Raw genomic sequence first — 12,988 nt, forward strand, 5'->3', positions numbered from 1 at the left:
GTAGAAGTCCTGCGCGCCGCTGACGTACGTTTCTTGTTGGACGCCATCTTTACACGTTGATATAGTGAAACAAACGGCAGTGAAAACACAATATATACAACACAGTTCTAAACAATAATACCACTGAAGGACACTTGTTTCTAACCGATGCACAATTGCAGCACAATTTGTGACAAAAAGCCACACTATATTTAACTTTAAAAACACGTTTTCTAGACTAGCTAAACTCGACCGCCACATTTACCAAGGACTTTTTCAAAACTTTTTTATGTAAATTTTGCAGCTCTTTTGCATTGTCTTTCTTTCTTTGCTGTGAGATGAACACTCATCCTTCTCATGGCATTCTTGCTACTACTTACACCCTACAGTTACTGATATGTTACCACCCATAAAGTACACATTCAGATCACACTACACGCACGCACGCGCGCACACACACACACACACACACACACACACACACACACACACACACACACACACTTCTTCTATCTGCCTTTAATATCCATAATTTATTGACATAATATAATGAATACATATAGTACACCTCGCATTTCATAAAATGATTAAAATCAGAATTAAAGTCTTGTAAAAGACAAAGCCATCACTATCTTTCCTTCAGTTACTATGCTCTTCTCTAAGTTTATAAATTTTAAAAACAAACTTAAACAAACATGCCTACGCACTGCAAACACACAATTTCTGCCACAACTTGTACACATAAACACACACTTATTTACAATTAAAAAAAAAAAAAAAAAACTTATCTAAACTGAGAGGCTTCTTTACACAAACTTTTTAGTGAAGTGCCTCCTGGCAGATTTGCTTATAATTTTTGGTCAAACTGAGCTGATCAATGCCAAAACTTTTCTTTGATATTTTGGTTAGTTGTGTATATGCATTTCAACCTTCCCTTGGATGCACAGTTACCCTTATGTATTGTAATTACCAACCCATTTGAATTCGATTCCTATGAAACTGCATTCATCATTGCATAATCATTTCTGTACATACACTGGTTTGTTTGTTTTTTTTGGGGGGGGGGGTCTGAACCCACACTTTACTACATCCACCATATGTCTAGTTTCCCTGAGTTTCTACTTCTAACTTCTTACTGAACAACACTCTCTTGAAATATCTAACTCCCGAACCATTTAAGTGCAGTCCATCATGCAGGCTAGGATATTACCAAACATGAAATTCTCAGTTGAGAAGATGTATATGTGGAACTACAAATCTGATGATTATGACAAACTGAGGAGACAGCTTGTAGTACTGTAGTGATGTAAAAAGCTATAAGGGAACAAAATTGGTAATGTATAGGATATAGTCAGTTGATTGAGAGAAGCAGTATTAAACTTCCTAGGGTAAGGAGGAAAAAACAAGTGGGAGTTTAATGGACAAGTAGCATCATCAACCAGGAGCAACTAAAAAAAGAAAACTTTGTGGAAGGAAATAGAAAAGGATTTTAGCATGCTCATGAACAATACAATGTGCAGGCAAAAATAATGACTAGTGTGGAAAGGAAAGAAAAATCATATTATGAAAGGAAGTTAACTAAACACGGCAATGTAAATCTTAGAATATTTTTGCTCTGTTGGACGTCAGAAGAAGAATGTTTATAGAAATAACTAATCATTACTGATGGTAGCAAAGTGATAAGCAGAAGAAATAGTTGACTTACTAAGTGATCACTTTACAAGGTTGTTTCTTTCTGGTACTGTGAAAGAAATTGAGGTAGATGAATTAGAATGCCCAGCATATTGAAAAATATCAATGTGAATACAGCAGAGGGGTGGGGGTGGGGTGAATGGCATGCCAATCTATGTGGTACAAGAATATGGAAGAGAACTGGCAGTGCCTCTAACTAAGCAGTTTCATTTATGTCTCAGCTTTATCAAAGTTCTGTGGGTGTGGAAAGAGGTCAAGATAGGTTCCTTACATAAAGAAAGCTCCAAGAAATAGTAAATTATAGAGCTATTAGTATCTCAGAGTGTTGTTTGTTTAAAGGTAGAATTCTGAAATAGATAAGAATATGAGGGTAGGCAGTATGGTTTTGTAATAGCTATATCTTACTGTAATAATCTCATATTTTATAACAGAGTGACAATCAAGTTGGATAAGGGAAATGGCCATGCCATAAGATGAGGGAAAGGCATATACTGCCATTTTCTTAGACTTAGCGAAAGCATTTGACAGGGTGCCACACGATAAGCTGATATTTAAGTTGCAGCACATGGGTCTGAATGTCAGATTGGTCAACTGGATTCAGGATTGGCTCTCCGATAGATATCAGAGTTGTGTATGGCGGGACAGTTTCAAGGAGGCGGAGGGTTACACTAACTTAAATGTCTATCATATCACCTCTTTTCCTCCTATCCACCAAACTCTATAAGCTACATTTCTTCAGCCTCTCTCCATAGCTAGCATTCCAAAGTCCTGATATTGTCTTAGTCATTCGTCTTTGGACCCTTTCAAATATTTCCACACAGCACTAAAAACCAGCTAACCAAATTTGAGCAGATTAGTCCAAGTGTGGTCTGACTAGTGCTTTATACAGTGGCACAACCACTTTCTTATCCCTACATGTTAGAGTACTTCCTATCATATCACCACTATGATGTGCAGCTTTGCAATACTTGCAATGTGCCCTCTAAACTTCAGTCTACTGTCAACAATCACTTCCAGATCTCGCATCAATATAGTACACAGCCTTCTTTTCTGCACTCCAAAATGCAACTTGCACTTATTAATATCAATATAATCTATTTGAATAGACAAAAGTATATTCAAATCTTCCTGAAGGGAAATGACGTCAGCATTGCATCAACATCAAGACCAGATGGTAATGGAAAGGATCGATCACTTATGTCACAGAACAAAACAAGAGACTGAGTAGTTGGAGAAATGCCTGGTGGATGGGATGACAGAGAAGCAAAATAAAGGGGAGAGAAAGCAAAGAATGAAAGTGTGAGAGCATGAAAATAAAGATCATATTTTGTATGGTGATTCATCAAAATGAGGAATCCTTGAGGAGAAGTTGACAAAATCATGTTTCCCGAATCTAAGATAAAGGATGTCAGGGATGCAGTACAGATGCAGAGAGTAAAAGTGAAAGATATGATTATTTTGGCTGGGTATAGATAATTTATCAGGTATAAATAATTAAATAATTTTTGACAAATGCAGTATGAGAGAAACATAAAATAGTCGCTAGTGCATGAGAAAAAGAAGAGTGAGAAAAGTTGCGAGCCTATTGCCACGGTATGATGGAGGTGAGCTGAGATGGAAAGCTATGATTGCAAATGAGTTAGTGCGCAGATTGTGCAGGAGGAATATTGTGGATTTGTGGAGTGAGTTTGATGGCTTGAATCTAAATGGATTTAGTGGTTTGAAGCTAAATGGTCTTGAGAAAGTATTGATCAGTGAGAGTTCAGAAGTACAGGTCAGGGAAACTAGAACGTTTAGGGGAAGGTGCAGGTGAGCTTGGGTTCAGGCAACCTAGAAGTTAGTAAGTGGGAGAGTGATTACATGATAGCCTCTGTAGCTCATTCGGTATAGACGAAGCTCTCTGGTCAGAAACACCAGGGTTCTATTCCCGTCCATGATGTGAAGAACCTTTATCTAGTCTCTTTTGCCAAAAGATGAGTTAGCTGGTCTCATATCATAGAAGTTTTTTTTTTTTTCACCTGGAAAGTCAGGTTTTTTGTCCCCCAGAACAGGTAAGCTGGCCCTGTGAATACACATGGATTAAAACCCAGCCATAGACCTGATTCGTCAGCTATGCCAGTCCCAGGATAAAAATACAATGGCCGTGAGCCCCTTTCACAGAGAGGTACAGCACCATCTCATCCCCCCCCCTTCCTCTGTAAAAGGGGCTCACGGCCATTGTATCATCATATGAAATAAAATAAATAAAAATCACGATGCAAAATGTAGCATCCCAGGTTAACTTTAGTCAGCGAAGTAAAACAAGATGTAAGGGACGTTGTGGGATTAAAGGGTTATTGCAGTTTATGTATACTAATGCCAGAAGTATTCGAAATAAGGTTAAAAAGTTTTTGGCATTCGTTATGAATAATTCAACACTTAAGCTTTGTCTAATAGATTAGCATTGGTTAGCACAACTTGGCCAAAAGTTATAAGCATTAGTGAGACATGGTTGACTGAGGATAATATGGTCATAGGAGTAGAATGCAAGGGATATAGTGTCTTCAGAGAGGACAGGATGGCAAGTTTTGCTAATGATAGCAGAGGAATTAAAGCCAAAAGGAGTAGAGGTGTATCAGAAGGACAGGGATGGAATTCAGAGCGAAGTTCATGTGAGATAGAGGCTAACAGCACTAAATATGTAACTGTCTGCTGCTATGCTGGCCTGGTTGGCCGAGTAGTTAGCATATCCGCTCTCCAGCCAAAAGCCTGCAGGTTCGAATCCTGCCATGGGCATGGGTGTTTTTGATTGCCTGTGAAAATACTGGTGGTGGTGGTGGTGGTGGGTGGTAGATGGTATTAGGGAAGTTGCGGTTCATTGTAGTTAGTGGATTGAGCAGTTGAGACAGAGAGTTGTAGTGCAGGTGCCCTCTCTCAATGAGTCTATGGACTTCCGTGAGGTGTCATGCAATAATAATAATAATCTGCAAACAACTGATGATCCCCAGTTAGTCCACCTGATATATCATTTACAAACAAGTGGCCCAAGAACAGAACTGTGGGGCATGCCACTGGTTACTCTCCTTTTTTTTAAGACACTGCTCCATCATACACACTTGCTTGGTATCCTGCAGAGAGCCAATCTCCAATCCATCTTACCAATATATTATGTATTCCTATCCTCTGCAGCTTGCTATCCTCTGCTCATGTGGTAATCTATCAAATACTTTTGTAAAGTCCAAGAATATTACTGTATGTAATTTTCCCTTATCTGATGCACCCTTTACATTATTATAAAATGAAAGTAAATTGCTAAAACAAGCCCTACCCTTTTTAATTTTAAAATGAATAATAAGCATAATTTAGTTTAAAAATAGTAACGTAATTTGAAAACATAATGATAGGATTGATTAAGCTGTAATAACATTTATGCGAGGAAAATAATTAATTGGTTTTGTTGTAGGGATATGCTGGTTCAGATGGGGTTGAAGGTATTCCTGGCATGAAAGGAGATCATGGGAGTTTGATATATCCTTCAGATTTTGAAGTAATTAAGGGCGAAAAGGGTGAAGTTGGATTGCCTGGTCGCTTTGGAATCCCTGGAAAAAGAGGAATGATAGGTCCTGCGGGATATGCAGGATTTCCAGGCCAAAAAGGGGAAATGGTAAGAGGTAATGCCATTATTAGTTTAAGAATGGTTAAATTGATTAAACTTTGTGAAATTAACTACAATAAAACATAAGTATACTCAAAATAGTCAACTGTGCTTCAGCAAGCAATGTTTTTCCCACTATTTTGAATTGTAAAGTTATCCTGATAGTAGTATAAGTATTATGGGGTTTAATTTCCTTCTCATTGCTCACTCTCATGAGCAATGAAATTTTAAATGCACTTTGCTATAGAAAATTAAATTTCACAATAGTATATTGCATGTTCTATCAGATGATATCCCAAATTCACACTCCAAAATTGTTAATACAGATGAATGGAGGTTTTCTTTGCCAGAATGATAGACATTAATAGGTCAATCTACTATTTGCAAAACATGCCAATCTGAACTGAAGTAGATGGAATGGATCGTTCCTGCAGTGTAAATCCAGCAGTAGTGATGTCTCGTATTTGTGTTAATAGTGCAAATAACTTTTATTACACAAGTGGGGAAGTGATGTTTGCAAGCCAGAAAAAGGCCATCACTCAGTTAGTGAAAAAGGTATATCAGCTTTATTTCGAATGAAAGATTGGGGGACAGGACAAGGTCTAGGCCCACACACTTATGCTGCAGTACATGTGCTAGAAATCTTCTAAAGTGACTGAAAGGCAGTAAAGTGTCGATGCTGTTTGCTGTTCCTATGGTTTGGAGGGAGCCAAGCAATAATGCAAATGACTGCTTCTTCTGCATTGCACCACTTGTTTTGGGAGATAGTGTACAATAGTGTACCCAAATATACTATCTGCTCTTAGACTAGTTCTGCATAGTGAAGGACTTCCTGTTTTTGAACCTCTGAAAGAATTTTCCGTTGATACATAGAGCGATGAGGATGGAGGCAAACCGATATCAGATTCTCCTGACCCTTTGGCATCTAATGATATATCATCATTAGATGCCATATGTTAGCCATGGTGCTTCATTTGCACCACATGTTCTCACACAAGAACTGAATGATCTTGTTTGCAATCTGGAGCTATCCAAGGCCAAAGCGGAGTTACTGAGATCATGACTTCTGCAATGGAATCTTCTCAAGAAAAATGTCTGGGTGACTTCGTTTTGCACTCATTACGAGGAGTTTTGTGCCTTATTTCTGAAAGGAAGATGACCTTGTTCTGCTACAGTGTAGATGGCCTGATGAATGTCCTTTGAATCAAACATGACTTGCACGAATGGCAGCTATTTACAGACTCATTGAAATTGAGTCTCAAGGTGATGTTGCTGCATGATGGAAACTGGCTCCCATCCATTCCTGTAATTCCTATTGGACATGCTGTCTACATGAAAGAAATGTATGACAACCTGAAACAGCTGTTGGACTATCTTCGATACAGCAACTATGGCTAGCATCTCTGTTGTGACTTGAAGGTGGTGGTGTCTGCATTGATAGGTCTGCAACTGGGATATATGAAGTACTGCTGTTTTTTGTGTGGGAATTTTCACTATGTGAAGAGAGACTGGCCTGTGAGGAAAGCTCTGAAGGTTGGAGAGAAGAATGCGCAACACGGAGCACTGGCAGAAGCACAAATTTCTGCTATTTCCCCTATACATCAAACTCAGTCTATTAAAAAAAACTTTGTAAAAGCCATGGACTAGAACTCAGTGAATTAAAAATTAAAGAGGGAGTTTTTGTGGATCCTCATATCCAAGAAGAGAAGAAAGCTTGGAACATTTTGTCTGGTGTCAACTAACTTCCTCAGCAATTTCAGGGCAGAAAACTACAAGGAACTGGTTGAAGACCTGTCTCTGTTTCACAAACTTGGCTGCAATATGTCCTTAAAAATTCACTTGCTCTATTCCCACTTGGATTTATTACCCAACAACTGTGGCATGGTGAACATTTCCTTCAGGAAATCGCAACGATGGAGAAATGATACTAGGGAAAGTGGTCCACTTCTATGTTGGCTGACTACTGTTGGACGCTCACTAGAGATGATCCTGAGCAATTATACAAGTGACAGGCAAAGCAATGTCAGATGTAGAAGTGGACATTTACTGGTATATGTGATAAGTATGTATTACTCTATTATATAATAAACTATTGCAGATCTTTTTCTCTCAAACTGTAGCCAGTTTTGCATTTTCATTGTCATATTTATATTTGGCATCTCGCAATCTATAAGAAATGACTAAATTGATCTGGGGAGCATGACTTACATAAAATTTTGTTGTCCAGTAATTTTATCAATTGTGTATATCGAGAGACATCACTTATATGTCCAGTTGCCTTGTATGTGCATATATAATAGTTACAGAACTATTTCACTTTTCATTAGCTGATGAAGTTTAAAAGAAACAGGAATGTTCACTAAAAGTACAACTATGATAATGCATTGTAACGCAGATTATTCATATATATGGAATGCTGAAGAGCTCTAGCAGTTTAATGTGAGATGATATTTTGGAGATGTAAAGTTGAATGTCATTTTGCATTAAGATTGATATACAGTTTTTGGTTGAGTTTTTGTTTTTTTTGTACATGTCTTTTTGTCCTTTATCCATGATTTGAAAAAAAACAGATTACACATCACCATTCATGATGTCTTCTTTCTCACCATGAAATATGAGAAAAAGGATTCTACTGATGGTGAGAAGATAGATAGTATAAATGACAAGCTTGTTTGACTGATGGCATGATAGAGATTGCGAATGATAGTGAAAATGTGATTAGACTTAAAAGCTGAGTTGGTTCAGAGGAGCCAAGAGATGAATTATATGCAGAAAATTAGAAAAGCGATAGATATGAATGGAAGGGTGTGGAAGAAATAAATGAAATATGGCTGAGAGAAAGAAGCAACAAATACTTTGAAAGCAGTGTTTGGGAATTAGGTTGTTATAGATGTGACTAATGAGAAGATGCACAAGGTTTGTTTTCCGGGATAGAGGGAGAGATATTGATATTTTCATTACTAGATATTAAGTGTTTTGATGATGCATCATTTTTGGACAGAATGATGATGTGATGTAGCATGTAGATATCTTCCAGCATTGAATATTTTTATGTAGATGTCAAATGAAAGGTGCTTTGATTTTTTAACTGAGATGAGACATATCTGAATGGTCTGTCTTTTTCAAGTTCTGATATGAATGGGATTTTAAGCTTCTGAGGAATTCTGTAAATTGTTTATAAATTTTAAAAATTACATATAAAACAAAAAACAAAAAAAAATTTCTAAACAGATTTAAATTTCTTAAGAAATGTAGAGATAATGATATTATCCTCAATTTTCTATTAAAAAAAAAGTTCAGAACTAAGAAATCTAAAATTTTCTGTAAAAAAAGCTTTTCTGGCACTGCTATGAGAAAGAATCACTGCTATGAGAAAGAATAACTTGTTTTAGCAGATATCTATGCAAATATATACGATTATCATTAACCTCAAATATGGCAGAATGTATTGCCAAAAAAAAAAAAAGCATACATTAGAGAGAAAAAGAATGACAGCCATTCTAATTAATTAACCCTCTGCATTTATCAAATGCTGAATTTAAGACACTGAGAGACAGACCTCCAAAAATGACAGCATTTTATTACTGAAATTGGGTAAAGGAAATGCCACTGTAATTCTGGATTCGAACATATACATAAACAAGGTGATAAGTACTTAAGGATGATCAATACTTACAGGCAATCAGAGAATAACGCTACATGAAGTATCCACAACAAAACCAGTGATCTAATTAGAGATCTTTGTGGCCTGAGGAAATCAAAGAACAAATCGCTCAGAAGCATCCAGTCATCCCACTTATCTATGGTGTACCTAAAATTTACAAGCAGGGTGTTCCACTGAGACCTATTATGAATGCCAGGCATTCACCCACATGTTACCTTTGTAAATATTTATCTACTCTTCTGTCTCTATGTCTAGGACAAACATCATTGTACATAAAAACTCCAATGACTTCATCAACAAAATAAGACACCATACTAAAATAAAATATTATCTTACACCAAAATAAAATACACCATAGTTAGAAGAAATTCTTCCATGAGATACTCTCAAACTGTTTAAACATTGCTTAGAAAACACTTTATAAGTGTTCTAAGCAATTTCTAACTTTCTTCAGATTTCAAGGCCTTTTGTTATGAACAGACAGAAGACCTAGCCATCGGCACATCCATTTCCTTGCATTTAGTGAACATGTATATGGAATTACTTGAACAAACAGCCATCATTATGTACCACACTAAATCAAGAGTGTGCTTAGGTATGTCAATGATATCTTTGTAATCGATGATAAATTTGATATTTTTGGAAAGGAGGGCACTAGCATCATCCTTAGTAGTGGCTGCTGTACACATGTTACTCATATAAGTCCTTATTTTTAGTAAATATCAGCAATATTGTTAAATGTAACTGGTGTTTTATTTTTGACTCTGCTGTTTAGTTGTGACTGTTATGGTACCAATGCATACAAGAAAAATGGTGGCAAAGACATTGATGTTGAATGATATTAATATGTGGGATTTAGTGTGATTCAGTATGTGTAATGGATTTACTACTGAGAGTAAATGGTTTGTGGTACGAGAGTGAGAATGGAGAGAATGTTTGTTGGAAATGGTTTGTGAGTCATGTTGGAAGTAGGAGAATGGACAAATACAAATGAGAGTTTGAAGAAAGTGGATGAAAGTAATAATGTGAATGATAAGATGCCAGTGCAGAAAGAAATTACATGTTTACGTGAACTCCTTCACAGGACAAAATGTGAGCTTGAACAACTGGAGAAATGATTGGTGTGTGGTACAGCAAGAGTAAGGAAAGAGTAAATGGGAAAAGAATAAAAGTGTGAGAACTGGGAGAAAACAGAAAGTATTGTATGGAGATTCGATGATAATAGGTATACTTAATGAGAAAGTGATGAAAGCATGTTTCCCAGGTGCAAAGATGTAAATTTGCAGAAAAACAAAAGAACGATTTAACTGTTTGGGCAGACATAAATGATTTGAAAGGCGAGAAATAAGCAATGGGAGAGGATATGAAAGAGTTGTTGGAAGAAGCAAAAATGAATAATAAGAAAGTAAAGATGGTGAGTCTGCTGCCTTGGTATGATAGGACAGAATTGAGAAGAAGGTCCATGATTGCCAATGAATGAATGAATGAGAAGATTGTGTAGGAGGAATGGTATGCAGTTTATAGATGTATGGAGTGAATTCGATGGATGAAAGGACCCGTATATGTCTGATGGAATGCACTTGAATGGTTTTGGAGTTAGATGCTTGGAGAAAGTGTTGTTCAGTGAGAATTTGAAAGTGCAAAACCAGGGAAACTAGAGATATGGGGGTGGGGTAGAAAAGCAACCAAGCATGTGTCTGGCCACCTCTGGATAGATGAGTAATGAGTGCAGAAATGATTGTGAAGAGCTGAGTACAGTTTCCTGGGTTTCTAATCTGAATGGACAGGTAATGACATTATGTAAGTGTAACTGTGTGCCTAAGTGGATGTTGAAATGCATGCACACAAATGCCTGAACTATCTGAAATAAAGGAGAGGAGTTTTTGTTTGGCATTGGTCAAAAGTAAAGTTTTTGGCTTTACTTGGCCAAAACTTAACTTGATTGCATCAGCAAGACCTGGTTGTTAGAGAATGAGTTAGTTACAGGAATACAATGTAGTGGATGTCATATTTTCAGAGAATATAAAGGAAATAGGGCAGGAGAGTGGTATTATTAATGATAGCTGAAGAACTTCAACCAACAAAAATAGAAGTTAAGGAAGATTGTAGATCTGAGGGAAATAGTTAATTTGAGGCTGTCTGGTATGAGATAGAAACCAATAAGATAAAATATATTGTTGGTTGCTGCTATAGACTTGCAGATTCAGAAGAAGACGCCAGACAATATGCATCAGCAGATTAGCACAATGAGTGTGGGTCAAGCAATTATTATGGGAGACTTCAACTATAGGGATGAGATTGGAAAGAGGAAAGAACACATGGCAAAATAGAATTGGAATTTATACAGTAAGTAGGAGATAATTACCTGAAACAGCACGTGACAGAGAAGGGACCAGGGGTTTGAGAGGTTGGATCTGGTATTAGCATCAGAAGATGCTACTATAATTGCTATAGCAACTCTACCTCAGATTGGAGAGTGTGACCATTCAGTCTTAACTCTCTGATCGGAGGTAAAACTTGCATAGTAAGGGTGTGCAGACTATTCTTTTTTTGGAGAATGGTGAATGAGTGGAATGGATTGCCAGAGTTGAATGCAAGTGTCCCAACAGTGAATAAGTTTAAGAAGCTGTATAATAGGTATTGTGTTAATGGATAATATGAGTTACCTGCAGTGAGGCTTTTGACTCTGTGGAATACCAGTATAAATAAAAATAATAATTTGGACAGGCTCAGAAGGAGCACTCCACAATTTTACAGAATTCCCCAACAGCTTAAACCACAAAATCCAATTCATGTTAGAAGTTGAAAAAGATATATCACTTCTATTCTTAGATGTTCTCATTGCAGTAGAAAACCAGTAAAATGTTTCATTTGAAGTCTACAGAGAAAAAAAGCTCAACACTGTGAGAGATCTATTTGCTATGCCAAATTATCACTGATGAGGCTTTGATTTGAATCAAGATTGATGAGGCTAGGGACTTAGGGATGTCATTGGTTCAAAGGATATATGCATGAAGCAAGGTATCTTCGTTACCTCAAATTGGTGAGAGTGATCATGTGGTATTGACTTGGGAGGTTGCAAAATTTGTGGATTTCTCTCTTAAGAAGGGGTATGTATGGAACCACAGGTTAGACAATTATAACAAGCTTCGGAGTGAGCTTGCAGCAGTTCCCATGGCGGAACATATTTCAGGGGAAAAATGTTAGCAGTGCATAGGATAAAATCAGCGGGTATCTGAGGAAGGCCATGTCAGATTGTGTCCCCATGGTCAGGAAGACAAACAAGGTATGCATAAGATGGATGAGTAGTAGTATCAAGCTTGATCTGCAAAAAAAGTAAATGTTATGGAGAATTTACAAAGAGAAAGGCGATCAGTACACAGATGAGCAGTACAAGGCTCAAGCTAGGAAGGTTACCAGCATAGTAAGAAAAGCTAAATCAGATTATGAGAAGACCTTAGCCAAGGAGATCAAGGGTAATTCCAAAGAGTTCTTCTGCTATGTGGCAAGTAAAAGTAAGAATGACTTCAGAAGGATAACCTTTGTGGGTGCTAATGGTATTGAGGTGACCAATTCAGATGTAATTGTTGAGTTACTTAGTGATCACTTTTCAAAAGTCTATCACCCAAGTTAGGATATCTCTGTACCTGTAGCAATAACTTATGTGAGAATTGAAATTAATAAATCAAAAGTGCTTAGTATATTGCAGAATTTAAATGCAAACACTGCTGTAGGTTTAGATGGAATATCAGCTTGGGTGTTGCGTGAATGTGCAGAGGAATTGTCAGTGCCTCTTACTTGGTTATTTAACTTAAGTTTGAACTGTGGTATTGTCCCTAGGGAGTGGAAGGAAGGTAAAGTAGTTCCTTTGCATGAAGGTGGCTCTAAAACTGTGGTAGTTAATTACAGACCAATCACCATCTCAGGAGTAGTGGTAAAACTATTGGAAAAGTTGGTTAAAGACAAAATTCAAGAATGGGTGGATCAGGATATGTGATACCCTATGGAGGCCAATATGA

At 37.1% G+C, this 12,988-nt stretch overlaps 1 protein-coding gene across 1 annotated transcript in view; it reads left to right on the top strand.

Moving 5' to 3' along the window:
• Positions 1-12,988, top strand: part of LOC150100817 (uncharacterized) — a 975,156-nt gene that overhangs the window by 499,713 nt on the left and 462,455 nt on the right. The window contains exon 20 of the mRNA XM_090401910.1: positions 5,114-5,314. Within this exon, the coding sequence (XP_090258036.1) occupies positions 5,114-5,314 (201 nt within the window). The remainder of the gene's footprint in view (positions 1-5,113; positions 5,315-12,988) is intronic.

Source organism: Typopeltis vanoorti, chromosome 12 (assembly GCF_054136105.1).
Source record: "Typopeltis vanoorti isolate ZY-2024b chromosome 12, IOZ_Tvanoo_1.0, whole genome shotgun sequence".
Classification (NCBI taxonomy): Eukaryota; Metazoa; Arthropoda; class Arachnida; order Uropygi; family Thelyphonidae; genus Typopeltis; species Typopeltis vanoorti.